Source organism: Tupaia chinensis, unplaced genomic scaffold (assembly GCF_000334495.1).
Source record: "Tupaia chinensis unplaced genomic scaffold, TupChi_1.0 Scaffold138517_1, whole genome shotgun sequence".
NCBI classification, from domain to species: Eukaryota; Metazoa; Chordata; class Mammalia; order Scandentia; family Tupaiidae; genus Tupaia; species Tupaia belangeri.
In genome coordinates, this window is record NW_006198412.1 from 1,963,013 (window position 1) to 1,986,478 (window position 23,466).

Sequence of the window (23,466 nt, forward strand, 5' to 3'; positions counted from 1 at the left end):
AGAAAGTGAGAAATCACCCCCCAGGGGGGATGATCACGCCACAATCCCTTCTCCTCCATTCTTCTCTCGGGATCTTGGGCACGCACGCACACGCACCCGGCGTGAGTTTTAAGCCACCGGGTCCGGGAAGCGAACCGCGGTCGACTACATGGGAGTCCGGCGACATAGCCATTACGCTAACTACTGGTTCCCATAAATAAACTTTTAAAAAAATAATTATTTATTAATTTTAAATTGATTAATTCACTTGTTTTTAAATTGTATTTATTCATTCATTTATTTTAATTTGACCAGATAGACACACACATACACACAAACACACACACAGACACACACACAGATAAAGTGAGAAAGCAAGCCACCAGATCCAAGACTCGAACTGTGGTTGGCCATGTGGGAATATCCAGTGCCTTAACCACCACGCCACCTGCTGGTCCCCTTTTTAAAGAATGTTGCTATGACTAAAATGTTCTTTGAGGAAGGCATAGTGACTGTCAAGATCAGAGAAGTAAGCAGTGGCCAGAGCAGCAAGGATCTGTCAGGTCATTTGAAGGAGCTTGGACTTCATTCCTCAGTGGGAAGTCATGGAAGGGGCCTTCAGCTGAGGGACATTTTAGAAGAAGCCTCTGGTTGCAGAGAGGAGAGAGGTATAGGGAGGGCTAGGACTAGAAGCATCGGGCTGTCTAGCAGACTGCTTCAGTAATTCAGGTGAGAGACAAAGACCCGTGAATTGTTTGAACCTACAATTATTTTATGTAACCTTTTCCCAGATATCATCTCTGTTGGCAGAATTGGAGGCAATCCGAAGAAATTCAAGGTCTCAGAAGAGGTAAGTATGTTATTACATTATCCAAATATGGGTTATAATTATGCAAGCAAATTTTTTTTTTTCTTTTGGAAAAGTTTTTGCTATAGGGCGCATGTGCTCACCAGAAAGACAGAGAGACAGAGACAGAAAGCGAGAAATCACCCCTCAGGGGGGATGGCCATGCTGCAATCCCTTCGCCTCCATTCTCCTCCTGGGATCTTGGGCACACATGCACACGCACCCAGTGTGAGTTTAAGCCACTGGGTCCAGGACTTGAACTGCAGTCAACTACATGGGAGTCCAGTGACGTAGTGGTTCGCCATCTGCTGGCCCCTATGCAAGCACATTTGATATTGCTGATAGTCATAAATCCACCTTTTTATATCATAGACCTTGCATAATGCATTGAGGTTTTAATGCAAATTTCCTACAACTTCCAATTAAAGTATCACATTACGGTGCAGATTAAAAACGACATTCCTTTCAGGAGGTAGAGGATCAGAGTAAGCTAAACATCAAAGAACTATTTAAAAGTGGAGAAGCAATAGGGACCAGCAGATGGCATAATGGTTATGGTACTGGACTCCCACATAGTCAACCATGTTTGAGTCCCTCAGACCCAGCAGCTTCAAACTCATGCTGGGCTCATGTAAATGCATGTCCAAAATCCAGAAAGAATGGAGGAGAACGAATTGGCAGTGTGGCCATACCCCCTGGGGGCTGAGCTCTTGCTTTCTGTCTCTGTCTCTCTAGTGAGTACATGTACTCTCCAGTGAGTGCACGAGCCCTATAGCAAAAATCTCTCTCTAAAAAAAGCGAAGCAGAAAAGCAAGGGGGTGGCAGATAGAAAAGTCAGCCAGGGGCCCCAGTAGTGCCCGTCATGTTCCACTGAAGCTGGTGCTTGGATACGAAGAGGTTACTTTCACCATTTGTTGTTCTTTGTCTTATAGTCTATGTCTGCATCTGTGTTCATATTTATGAAATATCTCAGTTTAAAAATGTTGATCTTGAGACTAGCATATGGTGTAATGGATAGGTTGCTGGACTCTATGCATTCAACAACAGTTCAAGTCCCAGAGCCAGCAGCTTAAAATTCATGCAGGCTCATGTGTGTGGATGCTCAAGATCCTGAGAGGAGAATGGAGATGGGATTGTGGCATGGCCATCCTCCCTAGGGAGTGATTTCTTGCATTCTATTGCTCTGTCTGTCTCTGACTCTTCTGTGAGTGCACACACCCTATAGCAAAAAAAAAAAAAAAAAAAAAAACCTCTAAAAAAGAAAAAGAAAATTTTAATCTCTAATTAAGACGTAGTGTGAGGGCCCAGGGTAGGCTGAGCAGCACGCTGTTCTGTTCTGCACAGAGAGGGCATTTCTTTTCTCCAGGACCACAGGTCTCTGAATCAGAACCAGGCCTCCAAATAAAAGAAGACTGGAGTCACGACTTTAGTCTAGCACCCCCTTCCCTTTGTTTTTACTTCATTTAGGACAAGGTAAGTTGTAGAGCAGATATAGAAATAACTATGAACATTTTAATTTTTTGGGGGGGGAAAGAGGTTTTTTGCTATAGGGCGGATGCACTCGCCAAAAAGAGAGACAGAAAGTGAGAAATCACCCCCCAGGAGAGAGGGACATGCCACAATCCCTTCTCCTCCATTCTCTTCCTGGGATCTTGGGCACACATGCACACGCACCCAGTGTGAGTTTAAGCCACCAGGTCTGGGACTTGACCCGCGATCAACTATGTGGGAGTCCAGTGACATAGCCATTATACCAACCGCTGGTCCCATAAAACATAATTTTGTAACATAACCTTTATAGATGCCTTTTCCGCTTAGGTAGCAGATAGTCTTCCCTTGTCTACATTTGATAAGTAACCTTTTAAATTATTTATTTAATTTTATTTATTCATTCATTTATTTCAATTTGACTAAAGAGAGACAGAGAGAAAGTGAGAAAGCAAGTCACCAGGGCTGGGACTCAAACCATGGTCAGCCATGTGGGAGTGCACAGCACCTTAACCACCATGCCATCTGCCAGTCCCTGCTTTGATAATGAATCTTAAGAATGACAGGAACGGGGCCAGCAGTTGGTAGAATTACATCAGATGGTTATGTCACTGGACGCCCACATGGCCGCCCAGTTTGAGTCCTGGACTCAGTGGCTTGAAAATCACACTGGGTACGTGTGCGTGTGTCTACAAAATCCCAGAAGGGAAATGGAAGAGAAGGGACTACAAAAATCCCAGAAGGGAAATGGAAGAGAAGGGATTATGGCATGGCCATCCCCCTGGGGAATGATTTCTCACTTTCTCTCTCATTGTCTCTGTCTCTCTATCTCTCTGGTGAACATACCTCTTTTAAAAAAAAAGAATGACAGGAACATTAAAGCCCTAATGAGGAGTGTAATTTATTTTAGGGATTGGTTTTGTTTTATCCTTCTTCCCAGTGTCATCGTCTCTCAGTGGACCAGCATGCTGAAAGTTGTAGCTTTGCACCTTAAGAGGCATGGACTAACTTACGCCACCATCGATGGCTCCGTGAACCCAAAACAGAGAATGGATTTGGTAGAGGCATTTAACCACTCCGGGGGCCCACAGGTATGAGCTGACCACATCAGAGCTCTACGAGACTAAGCATAAATTATTCTGTTATACAGAGAGAATTATGATATAGCAACTCCACTTAAAAATATTCACAACCTTGATCTCTCCAAGTATTTATAATTTATTAGACATTTATTGGGGTTCATGTCAAAGTGCTCAGATATTTTAAAAAGCATAAAATATGAGTACTAAAAGATTAAGAGCAGAACTAGTTAGGATCAGGAGAATCTTTGTCGAGGAGGCAAACCTTGAAGGATATGAGGAACTACAGGAGAAAATGGAAAAACAAAGGCATCTAATTATGAATACGGATTTGGAAAGCATTAACTGAATGATAGGCAGGGACCGATGAAATGGACATAATCTAGTTTATGAACAGTTGATTGAACTGACTGCTACCAGGGCTCTAAATGACAGTATTTGTGCATTTTAGCAGGAACTCCATTAAATTTTTAGGGTCGGCTCACATGCATGCACACACACATGCATGCACAAAATGTGATGTGAGAATTTTATCAAAGGTTTGGCATGGGAAAGGTTCTTAATGTTTCAGAAAACTGTGTTTCTAACAGCTGAAGGGAATTTGGTAGGAATATGATGTTTATCTGTACTGACCTTGGGCTTGAACTGGAGAGAGATGTTCTCTGACACCAGCTCTATAAAGGTAATGGTATGTTTCCTTTGGAAGGTCATGCTGATCTCCCTTTTGGCTGGAGGTGTTGGTCTGAACCTGACTGGAGGAAACCATCTTTTCCTTCTGGACATGCACTGGTAACCACAATTCTGGATTTTTCTTGGGCTGTCACAACCTTGCAGGGAGACCGGCTAGATGCAGTAGGAGTGACTTCTTAGGTTGAGTGTGCTCTGTGTTACAGAGCTGTCTCTGCATAAATACCTGCAGATACAGATCTACACAGGATACAGAGCTATTGACTTCCCTAGATTCCTGAGCAAGCAAGGCTTCAAATGACTACTTAAAATAGTTCGCTCATTTTATTGGTAATCTAGTGCGTTTCCATGGAAACTGGGAGCACAGTTTATCCTCCTGGCTAAGAGCTAACATCATTCAGTTTTACCTCTTCTTCAGATTAAAATATTCCAGACATATCTTTTGAGAACCAAGAAAATTCCCCCCCTTGGAGAAGAGGGAGAAGAATTACTTGAAAAGGAGTTTTCTCGTTGTGTTAGAAATACATTTAACACATAGCCTACGGATTCTTAGTATGTAATGTCAATGCCAAGAGCACATCGTCATCCTTCCTGGGTATAAGATGAACAAGTTAGTATATTCTGGAAGGGTCTCTTCATTAGTACTTTTCTGGTTTTCCGATTGAGGACGGCTATACCAGGCACTGTTGCTGAGGATTGTTATCTAATTCTCCAGGAGTCCAGATTGATATAAACAGGCAACCTGTTATTATATTCTGGGAGTATGTTTATGTCTTACTTGGGATTCCCTTATACACATGAATGAGGAATGAATACTGGGAATTATGGTATTTTCTGATGTTTTCCAAGATTTTTAGAGGTAGGTAAGAAACAATTTGGTTTTGATATTGAAAATCTATTGGGTCGTCAGGAAAGTCATGATACATTTTTGCATAAAAAAAATATGTCATGACCTTCCCGAGGACCCACTATAAAGAAGGAAGCAAACTAAGTTCCTTATTTGGATCATAGGATATTAAAGTTGAAAAAAGTAGGTATTTGAGATCACTGACCAGGCTTCACATCTCCAGGTAGCAATCTGAAGCCTGTGGGTTGAAGTTGGATAACTTGTGTGAGGTCATCCAGTTAGCTAGAGACCAGATGTGAGCATTTGTTTCACTTCCGTTACTTACTCAACATAGTTACCTGGTGACAGTGCTGAGTTATTATTAGCAGTCTGACCCGTTTTTTATTAGACGGAAAGAAGAAAGCTATCTGGCACTTGCCTTTCTTAATCCAGTGCAGCCTAGGACAGGGATCAACTTTTTCTATAAACATTTTAGGCTTTGCAGGTCACATAATTTTCTGTCCCGTATTCTTCTTTGTGTTTTGTTTTCTTAAAACCCTCTAAAAAGTAACCATTTTAGCTCAAAAAGTGTATGAAAACAGGCTGTGGGCTGCATTCGGCCCATGGGCCATAGTTTGCCACCTCTGGTTTGGGATGTCAGCACCTTTGAGCTTTACATGTCTTCTAACAGGAATCCATCTCTTGAAGATCAAGCTTGTGACCGAATTTACCGAGTCGGGCAGCAGAAAGATGTTGTCATACACAGGTCAGTAAAAGTCCGCAGGACCCAGGACCCTCCCCAACTTCTGCTTTTGTGAAAGTGTCTCCTGCATAGTGTTTCAATAGAATGGAAGATATTTTCTGATCACTTTACAAATGATGCTCAAGAGGCACACCCTCACACGTGCCATAGTCAGGAAGGAAACAGCAACCTCGGCGGGGGGGGCGGGGAGGGGTAGTTGGAATCAGTCACCGTGAGCAGAGAACTAGCTCATGTATGATGTAGAGCCGTATCTTAGGCAAGGTTGCCTGTGAAAAGCTGTCCCTCCTCTTGTTTTTATTTTTTGCTTCTAATTTTTATTTTGACATAATTTCAGACATACAGAGACGTTGCAAGAATAGTACCAATAATTCCCTGTAGACTGCATGTGCATGTATCTAAACATTTTTCTGGACCATTTGAAAGTTGTAGACATGATGCTCCATTATCCTTAAATACTTTATTAATGTTTATTTCTTAAAAATAAGTGCATTCTCTTACAAACCACCTCAATTCGAAAAACCTGTTTTCCGTGTGAATTAGCCAAGATTTTAGATACTATACATTAGCCAGCATACATACACACACGGGCAGAAACTTGGTAACATCAGAGGCCTTCTGATCTTGTCGAAATTTTTAAAAGGCTGGATCTCTATACTCGGTTTTGGATAGCAGGTATAATCTGCTTGTTTTGTGCTTTCTCAATAACCACAGCTTCAGATAGAAAGAAAACATCAATTTGAGTCACATCATTTTATTTATTTATCTATCTATCTATCTATCTATCTATCCATCCATCCATCCATCCATCCATCCTTGCCATAGAGAGAAACAGGAAGGGGAAGAAAGCACCCCCTATTGGGGCATGGTCAGGCCACAATCCCTTCATTTCTCTGTTCTGTTGGGATTTGGGCATGCATACTTACACACCTGGTGTTTTTCTATACACTAGGGCTGGATTTGAACCACAGATGGCCATGTGAGATCCAGCCCCTTAGTCACATCATTTCAGATGGACATCGAGTCACAGTTGTTTGGATTCCCTTAACAGCAAGCTCACAACTAAATGTAAGAAAATGTGATAGAAAAAATATCATTACAAACTAAAGCTTCTGGGGACCAGCAGGTGGCATAGTGTTAGGGCACTGGACACTCTTAGGGCACTGGACACTCGCACATGGTCGAGCATGGTTCAAGTCCCAGACCTGGTGGCTTGCTTTCTGACTTTCCCTCTCTCTCCTTCTGTGTCTCTTTGGTCAAATTTAAAATGAATGAATGAAGAAATGAAATACTTCTTTTAAAAAAATCTAAAGCTTTTGGAAGTTTCAGTGTGTCATTAGATATGCTATTTTAGGTTTCTGATAAGTTTCCTTGTTTGATTTTTAGATTTGTTTGTGAGGGAACAGTGGAAGAGAAGATCTTGCAGCTTCAAGAAAAAAAGAAAGATTTGGCCAAACAGGTTCTATCAGGATCTGGAGAATCTGTCACCAAACTCACCTTGGCTGATCTCAAAGTCCTTTTTGGCATCTAACCTCCTATTTATAGGACTCAGAACCATGCCATTGCTGGCTTGTGTTAGGACCCAGGGATAACAACCTAAACACAATTCTTGAGTTTGTGCTTGGCATTCCATTTCACCAACAAGGTTTTACACTCTCCTCAAAATGAGGAATACTCTTACTCGTAGAACTGAGGATGAGTTATCATGTTATCCAACTGGTTCATCCATCGTGTTAATCAGTCAGCTTATTGAGTGAACAGCAGAGAAACGAATCGGTTATTTCGGGTAAAGAAAACTCTTCAGTTATTTGATTATGGAAAACAGCTCTGGCAGAACTATATATAAACTTTGGTAAAGTTCAAAAAGCTCTGTGTTGCCTTTTTCTTCCCAGCTGATAGAAAACCAGTGTTACTGCCTCTCCAGCACCAGCTCCATCCCCTCTCTCCATCTGTCCTTGCCAACAAGTTTGCTCCTGTAACCACCTCTCTGTGAGCTGAGCAGTTGTCTCAGTCTAGGCAGTTTCCTCTCGGGCTCAAGATCAAGGAAGTATTTTACACATCAACAGATATTGAGTGTCTGTGTCATTGTATCCGTGTGTCATTTAGTATTTGGGTCTTCGTATCATTTAATAGTATATCACCTAGTAACAGTGTGTCACTAGGTTGTTGGCATCACTGCTCATTTAGTGTTTGTGTCATTTAGTATTGTATCGCAGGATTTTTTTTTTTTTTTTTTTTTTTTAGATTTTTGCCATAGGGCATGTGTGCTTGCTGGAGAGACAAAGACAGAAAAAAAATGAGAAATAACTCCCCAGAGGGGTTGGCCAACCTAAAATCCCTTTTCATTTTCCTTTCAAGATTATGGGCACGCATGCACTCAGCATTTTTCCAAGCCACTTGGTCTGGGACTCAGACTATGGAATCAGCCATGTGGGACCCAGCGCCTTAACCACCATGCCACCTGCTGGCCCATATCACAGTATTTCTACTTTACGTCATTTGTAGCATTTGTATCATATAGTTTAATATTTGTGTCATTTTTATAATATTTTGTAAATGTATGGCATGTGTAGCATTTAGTGTTCATAGTACTTAGTATCATTGTTTCATTGAGGACCTACAGCACTTAGTATCATAACGCTGGATGTCAGAACCACCGTTATCACTTAGAATTTGTATTATCGTTGATATAACCCAATGTGTTTGACAGTGTAGCGGACATAACCTTGTGTTCATCAAACCCCATTTCCTTTTCCCTCTTGGGCATCCAGAGACTACATTTCCCAGCCTTTGGTGCAGTTAGATGGTATCCATTACTAAGTTCTAGTTAACAGAAGAAGACAATGATATAATCCATTTCTAGGCTGCTCTCTAAAACATTGTTTTGTGTTTGTTTGTTTGTTTGTTTTTAAATCTGCCAGAGTGTGTATGTGCTTATAGCAGAGAGACAGATGAGAGGTGAGAGAGCACACTTCTCCCAACCCCCCATAAAGCATGGTCACACTACAATCCCTTCTCCATTATCTCTCCTTTGGGGATTTTGGGCACACACACACTCTCAGCACATTTCTCAAGCTGGCAGGTTTAGGACTCAATTTTCACAGTCAGCTCTATGGGATCTAGCTACCTTAACCACTAGACCATGGCCTGGCCCTTCAAATAATTCTTCATGCTGCTGGCCTGCTGTATGGAAAGGAACTGATGAAAGACTACAAGGCCCTAACGAATAGTGAAGCCACTAGGTCCGAGGTTCTTAGCTTTGGGGGATGATCTTTTGGCCATGGATCTTTTTGTCAGACTGTTAAAGCCTTGATCCCTGGAACACAGGCTTCCTCTTACCTTGTCCAATGACATCATCAAGAAATAATCTTTTTTAAGCCACTGAGATTTGAGGGTTTTATATAGCAGTTAGCACCCTAATGTAAACACTTGAAACTTTAGGAAGCTCTTCAGATTCCTTTTTTCCTATTAGCTAATGAAGGACACTCTGCAAACTTCTGCTAGAAACAATCATAGTTCTTCCTAGATAGAAATATTTCCTTGGAGATAGGTTAAGAGAGAAAAACCCTTTGTTAACCCAGTCACAGTGTGTACTGAGGTGCTGGAGCCTGTTAGAGCAGAGGTCTCTTGAAAGAACTAAATGCTTCCAAAGGAAGGACAGTGTAGCTTGGTGGGAAGAATTCTGGTCTAGAACTTAGACTTAACGCGAGTTCCAGGTTCACTTGAGCTGAGTGTATAACCTTGAAAACATTAACTTCTCCACACTTTGGTTTTTTCATTTGTAAGGTGAGCAGTTTTCAGAACTCAGCAGCTGCAAGGAACTGATAAAATCAGGACATGAAGAAGGTAAGATTATGCTTTGGAAGTTATTCTGTAAAACGGATACACCAGGTACAGTCACCTGAGAAGCAGTGGCTCTACGGCTAGCAAGAATATACAGACCTCGGCTTTGTCATGTGCTGACAGATTCCTTGAGCCTTTTAGTCCTTTCGTCTGCAAAATGTGTGGATTAGTATTTATCTCTCATTCCACTGGGAATTAAATCAGTGATGTCCAGCAGAAGGATATCAGATGAACATTGTCGGGGGCCCTTCCAAGAACTGTTTAGAGGAGAGGAAGTATTGGTTTTCATATTCAAACATTCTGGCTTTTAGTTTAAAAGATGCAGGGATTTGGGACCAGCAGGTGGCATGATGGTTAAGGTGCTGGACACTCCCACATGGCTGACCATAGTTAAAGTCCTGGACCTGGGGGCTTGCTTTCTCACTTTCCTCTCTCTCTCTCTCTCTCTGTCTCTCTCTGGTCAAATTAAAATAAATGAATGAATGAATAAAATTGAATAAAATAATTCTTTAAAAAAAAAAGATGCAGGGATTTTAACCTACAATCTTCAGATATTCTCCGTCAACAAATGTAACTGGTAAGATCAATTCTTCCTGGTGTTTTAAACGGTGTCTCTAATTTTCCTTGTTTTGATTGTAAGCTAGCAAAGCCACCTATGTCTTGGGTGAATGTTCCTTTTACAATGAGATGCTATCGATGTGCTACAGATGTAGAAAAAGTTGGAACCACTCTCTTAATGAGGTAAAATATACCAAACATGCATTCTTTTTTTAATTCATTAAGGTTTTTGCTATAGGGAACATGCACTCACTGGAAAGACAGACAGTGAGAGGGAAAGTGAGAAATCACCCACCGGGGGGATGGCCACATAACCATCCCATCTCCTCCATTTTCCTCCTGGGATTTTGGGCATGCATGCACATGTGCCTGGTGTGAGTTTCAATCTGCCAGCTCTTGGACCTGACCCATGGTCAGCCATGTGGGAGTCCAGTGCTATAACCACTATCCACCTTCTGCTCTCCCTCCCCAAATGCATTTTTAAATTCTGGTCCTGGGATGGAAATGTTTCATGAATTAACATACTTTTTTTTTTTAAGAGAGGCTTTTGCTATAGGGCGTGTGCGCTCGCCAGAAAGACAGAGACAGAAAGTGAGAAATCACCCCCCAGGGGGGATGGCCACACCACAATCCCTTCTCCTCCATTCTCCTCTTGGGATCTTGGGCACGCACACGCGCCCAGCGTGAGTTTAAGCCACCAGGTCCAAGACTCAAACCAAGGTTGACTACATGGGAGTCCAGCGACATAGCCATTACACCAACTGTTGGTCCATTATAAATTAACATAAATGGTATTCTGGTGTCTCTCTCAGACTAACTCTCATTTTTCTGAGAGTTATTTATCGGTACGACAAATTGGGTGTCTGGACCTGATGTAATAGGCTGCGTCCCACCATGTAGTGCTATGATTGAGTCCTGCCAGTGTCAAGCACCTTCTTTTATATGACACCCCTACTGCTGGAACTTCATCTTCTATCTGCCTACCCATCCTACCAGACTCGGGCAAGAGATAATGCTTAATAAACTGTGAAGTGCCATCTTAGTGCTGGAGTTATTGCCATGAGATCAGGAATTTGAAAATAAAGCAGCAGTTTGGGTGCAGCTGAAAATAGGTGAGAACATCTGTCACCAAAGTGCAACATTCCAGAATACCAAATTGACAAGGCATTTCTTATGACTGAACTGCCTTCATGGAAGATTTATAGCTTGACTTTTCTTTAGTCCTGTTGATCATACAGGAGTATGGTGCATGCCCTGGCTGGGTGGCATACAGGAGTATGGTGCATGCCCTGGCTGGGTGGCATCTTGGGCCTCCTGTCAAGAATTCCTGTTGTCACACAGTCATTACAAACAGCAATAGGTTAAATTAACTCTCTATTGGATACAACCTCTTTCTCTAGCCATCATGTGTGGTGATTTGGTATGGCTATTTATGAAACAGGGCTATTTCCCTCTGAATCTCTCTTGTCCAATGAAGTGGCTTTTAGCAGGGCTTGAAGAAGGGCTAGATTCTTTTGCACTAACAGGATAATCACGAGGATGCCACAGATCAGTGTGGCCTCCCTGGCTGTCTAAAATCTTGATGTCTATATTCTATATCATACCTTGAGAAAATTAGGTTCATATAGTGGATGTAATGATGCTGTTTGTTATATAGCATCTAGCACTAGGAAAGGGCAGGAGAAACTGAAAAACTTACCTTCATGCAAAAAGACAGTTATAATAGAAACTTTTAAATTGTAGGTATAGAACCTATATTAAAATAAGTTCATAAATAAAAATGAAATTAGTGGGACCAATAGATGGCACAGTGGTTACATTGCTGGACTCCCACACAGTAAACCACAGTTCGAGTCGTGGACCCGGTGACTTGAAGCTCATGCCAGGTGCGTGTGCTCAAAATCCTGAGCAGAGACTGGAGGAGAAGGGATTGCAGTGTGGCCTTTCCCCTTGGGGGGAGGGGGGTGATTTCTTGCTTTATGTCTGTCTCTGTCTCTCCAGTGAGCACACATGCCCTACAGCAAAAAAAAAATCTCTTAAAAAAAAATAGGGTCAATTATAGTACAAAGTACTGCAGGAATCAGTAGCTAGAATGGTGAAAACAGCCTAATCTCTAGGGAGGGAACAAGGTAGACAGATCTATCTATCTATTTATATAGCTACATGATGATATTACCACCTTGAGTCATTTTATCCAGATTCCATAGCTAAATCTTGGAATGTATGAAAGGAAGGTTGGAGAAAATACTTTTATTGTTTGTTTATGTCTTAATTTAAAAATATATTGAGCATCTACTATGTGTCGGGCTCTGCTGGGCATGAGAAACTTGTTTTTATTATTATCTATACATTCAGTCGCTATACATCATTTAGATTATAAAGAGAATTTACCCAGCATCAAATGCACCTCAGACCAGTCCAGTCGAGAATACTATACATGTCATCATCAACAGGTAATAAACCATTTCTGTGTCCCACAGATGTTTATTTTTTTCTCCCAGGTTTGTAGAGACTTAAAGACTGGAGGACAAAAGAGTATTGAAAATTGTATGGACATTGGGGACAAAGTGGAAGGAGAGTGGGAGAGGGGAAGAGTGTAGGACATGAGAAATTTAAGGGTAAGCACAGCTAAAAATGATCTTGTTCTCCTGGGCCTTATAGTCTAGTAGGGGAGAGAGGCATTAATCCCGTAACATGTATAGCTGTGAAGTGGCCATGGTGAGGGACGCTATGATGGAGAGGCAGCATGTAGCTGGGAGGGCTTATAACAAGGATTTGACCTCAACAGAGAATATCTTTGAGGAAATGATGAAGGAATTAAAATCAATGTGCAGGAGCTAACAAGACAAAGAATGAAATGCCTCTTTCTATAGTCTGCTTCTAATTAGCACTCACTCAATTGAACCACCTCTTAATTGAGCTAACCTTAACACCCAGGTATACATCCTCCGGAGTAAAATACTGCATTTTAGGGATCAGAGAAAGGGTGGGCTGACAGGTTTATGTGTATGTTTATTATTCAAGACGGCCAAGGTGTTTATCCTGTTAAGACATCCCACGGGGCCGAGGCTCTAATTGTGGCGCTTTTCCTTACCTGTAACACCACTGGCAAAACTTACATCGTAATGCTGCATCATGTTGCCGCCCTGATGCTCAAAACTTAATGATGATTTCTGAAGCACTTTGTTACACTGGGGACAGTTCCTAAGTCCTCCAATTCCTTTTTTCCGCACCTTGGAGGATTAGGCTCTATATAGCACACTGATGTTGCCAGGTGTTTCAGCTGGCAGAGCAGTTGAATTAAATTGGGTTTAGACTCCATTGTAGTTCAGGCCAAGGAATAGCACCGTCCCACAACCACCCACACACACTTCAAATATGTGTAATAGTTGTTATCATTAATCCTGCTTTAAAGGCTAAGGGGTTAACCAGAACCTGTTTGTCTTACAGAAAATTTCTATTGCAGTATAACTTCATGTGTAGTGGAGTTATCCAATTACTAAAATCTTTCCAACTGAAATAAATGGTAAACTTTTTATCCTCAGTTCTGTAATCAGATTCATTAAAAGATACATGATACATAGGCAAAGATGATGTAATACAACAGACTTCTTCATGGCAAATAATTCCCTAGATGTCTGATGTAATTGGAAAAGTCAAGGCTCGTCCCTCAGGTGCATATAATTTATCCAACAAGTCAGAGAAGGCGAAAGTGTTTCCCATTTGGTTAAATGACAAATACTTGGATCGGGAGAAGGGAATTTTGGCTTGAACAAACAGATCTCAAGAAAGTCCAAACTAAAAACCAACTAGATTTTTATTCACTCAACATAATATTAATAGCTTCTACCCTGTGCCAAGAACTGCCCTACATGGGAACAAGTAGTTAACAAATTTCAAATCCTTGCCCTCATAGAGCTTATAGACTAGTATGAGAGGACAGATAGTGAACAGAGTATGTTAGATGGCGATTGTCTTTATCTGTTATTGTGTTGCTTAAATACCTGAGACTGGGTCATTTACAGAGAATAAGTAAACTGTGATTTATCTGACTCACAGTTCTGGTGGCTGGAAAGTTCAAGTGCACGGGTCTGGCTACGTCAGAACATGGCCAACAGAAGTAGAGAAGGTGGTAGGTGCATGTAGAGTACAGTCTGTGTCCCCCGTGGGTCTCTCTGCCTTGTTTCCTCTCCTTATAAACCTACCAGATTTAGTCATAGAGGATTTTACCTTAACCACCCAATCACTAATCTCCAAAAGGCTCCACCCTTCAACACAATAATTGTATCTTATTTTAACCCTCTTAATCCCATTACATTCATCTCAACACATGAATTTTGGGAGACACCAAAATAAAAGCAATGATGAAGCCACATGAGGGGTGTGATAAGGAGTCTCTGGACGTTGCTATTTTGTACGGGGTAGAGCCCATTAATGGGATATCTCTGTGAGATGATACTTGACATTAGAGCAGACATCTAAGGAAAATTGGGGTGGAGGGAGGTGAATCATGAAGGTACCTGTGTGAATAGCATTTCAGATAGGCCCCAGGGCAGAGAATGCTTGGGAGGGTCTGAGGAGCACCAGACAGGCCAGTTTTGTGGAAAAGAGCGATGAAGGGGGAGGAGAAGGAAATGAAAGAGCAGGGATCCAGATCATGCAGGGTCTTACTTGCTGATGTATAAAGGCTGGCTATTGTTCTGAGTTAATACGGGAAGCCACTGGAGGAGCTGAACAGAAGAGTGACATGAACTGACAAATTTTGAAAGGGTTTGAGACTGTGGAGTCAAAAATATACTGGAAGGGAAGAGTAAAGCTAGAAACGAGACTAGTGAGAAGGCTGTCGAAAATCTTGGTATTTTAGACCAGTAACAGTGAAGGTTGGAGAGCAGATATAAATATTATGAAGGTAAGGATCAGGCAGTGGATTGGATGTCTTATGTGAGAAGGGTCAAGAATGTTTCCAAGGCCATTGGCTTCATTACTGTAAGAATGGACTTGTGGCTTCCTGTTAAAGAATGAAGATGGCAGAAGAAGCAGTTTGATGGTGGTAGGCAAGTGGGAAGTGAGAACTGGTAATTTGGAGTGTATTTTGAATATATTAAACTTGAAACATTTATGATACATACAAAGGGAGTTATTAAGTAAGCTATTGTCCATAATTAGTAGAGTTTGGATCTAGAAATATATTTGGGAGTGGTTAGCATCTAAAAGGTATTTTAAAGTCATGACAGGATGAGATGTAGGATGTGGGGGAAAGACAGAAATGCAAGAACTGCTCTTTGGTACTCTCCAGTGTGCAGGATAGAAAGATGAGGAACTAGCAACACAGACTGAGAAAGAAGAGCCAATCAGATGGGAGAATTAAGAGTGGAAGCACATAAACCAAGTGAAGAAAACGTGTCACGGAAGGGAAAGTGATCAGCTATGTTCAATGCTGCTGGTAGGTCAAAAAGGATAAAGATGGAGGGGACCAGCAGTTAGTGTAATGGCTATGTCACTGGATGCCTATGTAGTTGACCGCGGTTCAAATCCTGGACCCGGTGGCTTAAAACTCATGCTGGGCGCGTGTGCATGCATGCATGCCCAAGATCCCAAGAGGAAAATGGAGGAGAAGGGATTGTGGCGTGGCCATTCCCCCTGGGGGGTGATTTCTCGCTTTCTGTCTCTCTGTTTCTGTCTGGCAAGTGCATGCGCCCTGTAGCAAAAACCTCTCAAAAAAAAAAAAAAAGATAAAGATGGAGAACTGACCATTGGACTAATGAGCAGCAGAGGAATGCAGAAGGCTATGTCACTGGATGCCTATGTAGTTGACCGCGGTTCAAATCCTGGACCCGGTGGCTTAAAACTCATGCTGGGCGCGTGTGCATGCATGCATGCCCAAGATCCCAAGAGGAAAATGGAGGAGAAGGGATTGTGGCGTGGCCATTCCCCCTGGGGGGTGATTTCTCGCTTTCTGTCTCTCTGTTTCTGTCTGGCAAGTGCATGCGCCCTGTAGCAAAAACCTCTCAAAAAAAAAAAAAAAGATAAAGATGGAGAACTGACCATTGGACTAATGAGCAGCAGAGGAATGCAGAAGTTGCCAAAGAGGGATGGAACATTTTTAGACTGAATTGTATTCCCCAAAATCCACAGGTTGCACTTCTCATCCCTAGTGTGACTGTATTTGGAGATAATTAAGTTAAAGGGGGTCATAAGGGTCATGTCCTTATATGTAGAAGAAGAGCTAAAAGGAGTTCATTCACACAGGGGAAAGGCCATATGAGAACACAAAGAGAAGGCTACCATGTGCAAGTTAAGAAAGAGGCCTCATTTGAAGCCAACCCATCAGCATCTTGACCTAGGACTTCTGAAACTGTGAGAAAATTAATTTCTGTCATTAAGTCACCTAGTCTGTGGTACTGTCATGGCAGCCCTAGTCAACTATTATCAAAGGAAATAAACTAAGAAACTAGAAATCAAGGGAAATGTTTAAAGATGGGGGCTATTACAGCATGTTTATTTTCTAAAATAATCTAGTAGAGGGGGAAGTTACAGGAGCAACGCCCTGGGTTACTAGTAACAGAATGGGATCTATTGATAGTAAACAGTGTAGAAGTTGGATTTGGATAAGAACCTAGGTAAATCTGTTGATTTCAGAGCATAGGGAAATTTTCTTCTGAATCCTTTTATTTCTCAGTGAAATAGGAGGCAAGATCATAAGAGAAGTGGGATATAAATTGGAGTTTGTGGAAAAGTATGAAATAATTGTCTAGGAGAGTGAGAGAGTAAATGGATCAGGGAAATGTCAGACTACTGGGCAATGCTAGGAGCCACTGAAGTGAGTTGTCATAAATTTAAAGTGAGATTAGTCACAATGCTTTTATGTTTTTCTACAAGATCACCCAGTTGGTCTAAAGAGTAGGATGGGAGCAGTCTTGGCCTGGTGGTTACGTAAGCTGGATCTCACATGGCTGACTGCACGGTTTGAGACCCAGACACAGTGGGCGTGTATCTGCACTCAAAATCCTGAAAGGAGGGAGAAATGGAAGAGAAAGGTTAGCTGCATGACCATTCTCCGTGGGGAGAGAGGAGCTTCCTCACATTCCCTCTCTCTCACGAGTGCACAGGGCAAATTTGTCAAAAGAGAGAGAGAAGGCTTTAATCTAGTTTGGGAGGCAAGAATGACAGAGTGAGGCCATAAGCTAGAGAGTGGTTATAATGATGGTTTGTAGAGTCCAAGCTGAGAAGGATGAAGGAAAAGACACGAGGGAAGTGAGAGATACGGCAACAAGGTGGCAGAATCATGGTACTGTGAGTTTCATGAAGGAAGAGGAATTAGTAGAATCAGATTATTACAGCAGGTGAGCTGGAAAAAAAAATGGGAAGTTATGGTTGTAAAGTGACTGAAATTGAGATTATGCAGAGGATACAACTGGAATCAAGGCCTAGGGTATGGTTGTACAGCTTAGGGGAAAATTAGTCTTACATTGAATTATCCCAGGACTGATAAGTAAGTACTAGTACTAGCGCAACAGCAGGCTTGATGCTATAATCTCCAAGGGCAGGGGGAGTGACTTGGAGCTGAGCCATGGAGGAATTCGCACAGAAAGTTGTACAGTTCAAAGATAAGCACTTCAGGACTGGCCATTTTCAGAAAAAAAAAAAGCAGGAATAATGGTTAAAAATAAGACTTCGTAACAGTGGCACTACTGACATTTTAGACTGGAAAATTCTGTTTGAACAGCTGTCCTGACCATTATAAAATGTTCAGTTGCACTCCCAACCTCTACTCACTAGGTGTTACTTGTGTTCACCCAGGTTACTAAAAATGTCTCTGAGACTTTGCACTTGTCCTGTGGGGGGGAAATCATTCCAGGTTGAGAACACTGATCTTCAAGTAGCAGTGATGTGCTAGCAGCACCTAGCTGACCTTGGGCTCCAGTGATGTAAAGGACAGGGAAGAGCAAATAGCTACTAATTTGTGCTGGTGACAGGGCTGACTCTATCTTCTGGGAAAATCAGATTTGGGTTAAAGAAAGAGACCGAGGGGAATGTTTCCAGAAAAGTGTCAGAATATAGGGAATATCTTAGTATTGGGGTATACTGTAGCCCACGTCTGTCAACCTGAAGGAAGAAATCTATTCAACAGTGACCTGACAGTATCTAATTCACTTGCTTGGCCTAACCCAATTCACCATTTAAATGAGTCACACACTTCTTAGAGGATCTTATTATGTGAGTTCAATAATTACATTTAATCCATGCTGTGTTTATTGCTATATTAGTAATCAAGAATCCCAGAAGAACACACAGAATATACATAGTGAAGACCTTGGCAGGGCTGAGGCACCAGCTTTGTGTATATTCTCTCCCCAGAATTCTTGAACAGCCTAGACAAAATGCTATGAAGGTCAAAGCCTCCCTCCAGTTAGCTTTCCAGATATACAGACAAACCAAAGACTGCTCTCTAAAAAACAGAAGTGGGGAGGATGATGGTATCTATGAAAAGATCTCTTGGCATGAGCAGAACTGCATTAAATGTATGAGGTTCTATTTTAACACCATTCTCCATTATAAATTTTTTGTATGCCCTTGACCAAATGGTAATTTTCCACACTTTGGAGTAGAAGGTGAAAATAGTATAGAGAGGGAGGAGGCTGACCCAATGAAACTGCAAGATTACATTATAATGGTCACAAAATGTGCACATCTGTTGATAGTATGCTACCTGGGCCGGCCAGTGGCATGGTAGTTAAGGTGGCTGGATCCCACAGGGCTGATTATGCAGTTTGAGTCCCAGACTCAGCAGTTTGAAAAACACATCTGGCATGCGTATGTGCCCCAGATCCTAAGGAACTGCACCATGGCCATCTGCCCAGGGGGTGCTTTCTCACTTTCCCTGTCTGTCTCTGTCCAGTGAGTACACTCATCCTACAGGGAATTTTTTTAAAAAAGATTAGAAAAAGAAGAAGAAAAGAAAGTATGCTATCAAAGGGGGGAATAGGATGAAAGGGTTTTTTGGTTTGTTTTTTATGGGGTGTGTACACTGGCCAAGGGGAGGCAGAGAGAGGGAAGATGAGAAATCATCCGTGGGGGGATAGCCATGCTGCAATTCCTTCTCCATTCTCCTCTCAGGATTTTGGGCACCCATACACACACCCAGTGTGATTTTCAAACCACCAGGTCCAAAATTCAGACCGTGGTTGGCCATATGGGAATCCAGTGCCTTAACTATCATGAAAAGTTGTTTTTTTAAAAGAGATTTTTGCTATAGGGCACATGCACTGGACATCGCCAAGGGGCGATGGCCATGCCACAGTCTCCTCTCCATTCCCCTCAGGATTTTGGGCACATACACGCACCTGCCCATCCTGAGTTTCCAGCCACCAGGTGTGGAATTCAAACCACGGTCAACCACATGAAAATCCAGCACCTTAAGACCACCACACCACCCACTGGCTCCAGATGAAAGGCTAAATTTTATTCTCTAAGAGAAATGTCTAAATACTATGTAGTTCGGGGCAGGGTCGGGGAGAGTTATAGGTAACAGAAAGCAAAGAACTAAGCTACCCCCATGATCTCTAAGTGCCAATGGCACAAACACTTTCATAACTACGTAAAACAGGAAAGAACCTCCTGTGATAGAGTAAGAACATTATTGGCCCAGCCACTAGAGACCACACGGTTGGGGATATGTGCATAGCTCTGTGATCCTAGCTGGCTTGGATGGTTAGAGGGAAGGATCACAGCATGAGGCAGACCCTGGTAAGGGTTCTCATGTTTCTCTCTTTCTCCTTTTTTTTTAAAGAGATTTTTCTTAAAGATTTTATACCTTTTTTTCGTTATTATTTTAATTTGATAAGAGAGGGACAGAGTGTGTGTGTGAGAGAGAGAGAGAGAGAGTGTGGGTGTAAGAGCGAGCCCAGGTAAGTGAGAAAACAAGCCGCCGGGCAAACGTGATCGCCCATGTGGGAGTCCAGCACCTGTAGCCACTACACCACCGGCCAGCCCCTCTCCATCTCTCTCTTATAAAAGGGAGTATTTCTAGAAGAGGTGAGAATATAAGGAGTACCTTGGTATTGACGGCGATTGTAGCCCACTTCTATCAGCCTGAAGGAAGAAATGTACCCCATGGTGTCTGACAGTAAGCATCTAATTACTTCACTTCCTTTGTATGACCCAATTTACCACTCAAAGGAGTCATCCACTTCTTAAGGGATTGCACAATGCAGATTTCAACGATTATATTTAATACATGCTGAGTTTATTGCTAGGAAGGAAGGAAGGAAGAACTCTTTCAATCTGCCTTTAAGAGCACTGTAGCAGTGGTGTTTGGTGCTCAACTATCTGCAAATACATCAGTAACTCACAAAAACACTTAAGCTCTGCTGTAAGATAAGGCACTTGTTTTTAATTCTATCATTCTCTTCAGAATTAATTAGGGTCTGGAGTGCTCTGATAATGTGAGGTTGTGCTGGCTGCAGCTTTCATAGGCTTAGCACATACTCACAAAACAGTCAGAGTGCCACAGTCCTCAGCAGACTCCTCGGTGCACTCTGCCCGCCTGCCCACGTGCATTCGGACTTTTCAGTAAACTTCCCACAGCATGACCAGTGGGGACGGCCTGGGTGGCCTTTGTGTCCGTGGCCACAGCCTAGGTACCCACCTGCACAGTACAAAGAGGAGAGGGAAAAACAACCATCAGAGTGCAGTCCAGCAGTTACCATGGAAATTAAACCTCCTGGCAACACTGCGAGTCATGGAGGTGAAAATAAGAGAAACCTGCTCACAGGAACAAACCGACTCCTCTTTAGTCAGAGGACTTTCAGGACTGATCACAGCAGATCAACTAATGTTAGCCAGAGTCCTAAGAACAATGTTAAAGCTTGCTAACTGGAGAAGATGAACTAGTTTGGACTTTGTAAGACGAACTGGTTCGAGTTTTTACTGTAAAATGAATGGCTAAAAAGGAAGGGTAAAATTTTTTAATTGGTAGAAATAAAAAAGTTATATTCTTAAGTGTGTTCATGTGAAAACATGCAAAAGCCTATTTTACGGCTCATTTTTAGAGTAAGGACATGACAGAATCATTTAAAAATAAGTTGATCTCTAGCAGTTGACCCTGCTTCCTTCCACTAAAAGAGCCAAACCTGGCTTAGTTGGTTTAATTGACCACTCCCAGATCCCTGCCTCATTTAGAATGTTTTTAAGGTTTTAAGAGAAATAATGTAGGTCTTCCTTTTTCACACTGCTCACGTTCCCAGAAAGGGTACAAACTGAAACTGAGAATCCCACAGAGAAGCATAAGACTCACAGGAAGGTGAAGTCTATCAAAATGAAAAGAACTCAGAACTTCTAAGTTTGTCATTTCAATTCAGGAACAAAGAAGGTTTAAGTGAATCTTTGGAAGAATAATGCTCTCTCTGTTTATACACTGTGCTTCCAGAAACAAAGCCTAAGTCCCAATATCCCAAACCTAGTGGCGGGTGGTAATGGAGGGGCCGTCACTTGCTTCCCACGCCTGGCACAGCCCAGAGGGTAAAGACCACCCTCCTCACCTGGCATGGTGCCTCCACAGGCACAGCGCGCAGTTTTCTGGCCTCCACTGGAACAGAAGGTGCAGCAGTGAAACACGCCCGGGTGTGGGCGGTGCTTCCTCCTCACAGTCACTGTGAATGGCGAGCCCTTCAGTGTTCAGACCGAGAGCAAAGAACAGCACCTTGTGAGTCAGCAGGATGTGTTGGGCATCACTGTGTGCTAAGCAGAGTCTCAAGTCTCAGGGCCTGCCCTCCGAGTGACAAGCACAGCAGGGGAAAAATAGATTAGCAGGTGAGACCACAAGGACTCTGCTCTGCTGGGGGGTGGCGGCAGGCACAAATGAACTGAAAGAATCAAGGAGTCTGTGTGGCCCTTCTACCATGCTTTTCTCTGCAGATGCTAATTATTCAAAATGTGGCTGAACCCTCTGACAATGACTAGGGTCATGCAGTCAGTTCCGCTGTCAGTGACATCTGTTTCGACTGGCGCTTATTCTGGCAAGATGGCAGAAAAAGCAGAAGCCCATTCCACAGAGTTTAAGCACTCTTAATGAACTGTCTTAACCTGACCTGAAGTGAAAGCCTGTTGGTCATTTGACACATTAATAATCTCAGTCTGTGCTTTCACGTGGCTGACTTCAGTCTCTAGGATTCTCAATCTCAATTACTGAGGAAGCTCAGGTAATTATAGAATGTTGTAACTACGAGGCTAGGACACCCTGTGGTCCTTTCTCCAACCTCTCCTCACATCCCTCATTAGCCTCATCCTGAACATCTGTTTATTCACCTACTTATTCTGGGACTGAAGACATATGGATGGGAGAAAGGTTAAATGTGCATGGCTAATACCCAAATTAGTAACTCTCCCATCTGCCCCTTTTCCTTCAAGGATAATTTTCATTTTCCATTTCTATCATATGTTAAAAAGAAAATATTTAAGTGTTTCAGTGTGCCTATTTTACTATGTGAGAACTCTATAGTTTAAGAAAGCACAAGGTAGGGAGCCTTCCGACTACAGTTCAGAACCTTAGTAGCCTGTCAAATATTACATTTCCCCTCCTTTTAAAAAGTTTACAATCTGCGGGGCCAACAGTTGGCGTAACGGTTACGTCACTGGACTCCCATGTAGTTGACCGTGGTTCGAGTCCTGGACCCGGTGGCTTAAACTCACGCTGGGCATGTGTGCGTGTGTGCCCAAGATGCCAAGAGGAGAATGGGGAAGGGATTGCAGCGTGGCCATCCCCCCTGGGGGGGTGATTTCTCGCTTTCTGTCTCTGTCTGTCTGGCGAGCGCACGCGCCCTATAGCAAAACAAACAAACAAACAAACAAACAAACAAAACAACTTGGATATGTGAATTAGCCTGATTTAATCATTCCACATTTTATGCTTATAACATCATGTATACATACAATTATTTGTCAATTTTAAATTTAGGGGGCAAGCCAGTGGTGTGGCATTTGGGACGGCTGGATCCCGCGTGGTCAACTGGGCAGTTCGGGTCCTGGACTTGGCAGCTTAAGAGCCAGGCATGTGTACATGCATGTCCAAAACCCAAAAAAAGAATGAGGAGAAGGGGTTGGGGTGTGACATACCCCTTGGGGATATGCTTTCTCACTTTCCCTCTCTTTGTCTCGCTCTCTTCAGCAAGCACATGTGCCCTTTAGCAAATTCTAAAAATAAATTTAAGGAGCCAGTAGGTGGTGTGGTTGTTAAGGATGCTGGATTCCCACATTGCCAACTACGGTTCGCATTCTGGACCTGGTGGCTTGCTTTCTTTCTATTTCTCTCTCACTCTCACTCTCACTCTCACTGTTTCTCTCTGGTCAAATTAAGATAAATAAATAATAAATAAAGTAAAATAAAATAATTATTTAAAAT

The 23,466-nt window shown here is 42.4% G+C and overlaps 2 protein-coding genes across 3 annotated transcripts in view; one reads left to right on the plus strand and one right to left on the minus strand.

Moving 5' to 3' along the window:
• TTF2 (transcription termination factor 2) overlaps positions 1-7,882 on the plus strand; it is a 43,949-nt gene extending 36,067 nt beyond the window's left edge. The window contains exons 19-23 of the mRNA XM_006161393.3: positions 771-829; positions 3,255-3,405; positions 4,100-4,182; positions 5,598-5,672; positions 7,053-7,882. Coding sequence (XP_006161455.1) covers positions 771-829; positions 3,255-3,405; positions 4,100-4,182; positions 5,598-5,672; positions 7,053-7,197 — 513 coding nt within the window. The 3' untranslated portion in view covers positions 7,198-7,882. The remainder of the gene's footprint in view (positions 1-770; positions 830-3,254; positions 3,406-4,099; positions 4,183-5,597; positions 5,673-7,052) is intronic.
• Positions 7,883-20,138: 12,256 nt separating this feature from the next.
• Positions 20,139-23,466, minus strand: part of TRIM45 (tripartite motif containing 45) — a 14,953-nt gene continuing 11,625 nt past the window's right edge. The window contains exons 5-6 of one of the 2 annotated variants that reach the window (XM_006161397.3): positions 21,608-21,734; positions 20,139-20,715 (exon numbers count right to left, since the gene is read on the minus strand). In XM_006161397.3, the coding sequence (XP_006161459.1) occupies positions 20,567-20,715; positions 21,608-21,734 (276 nt within the window). In that variant the 3' untranslated portion in view covers positions 20,139-20,566. The other variant, XM_027765511.1, reaches the window with a different exon arrangement.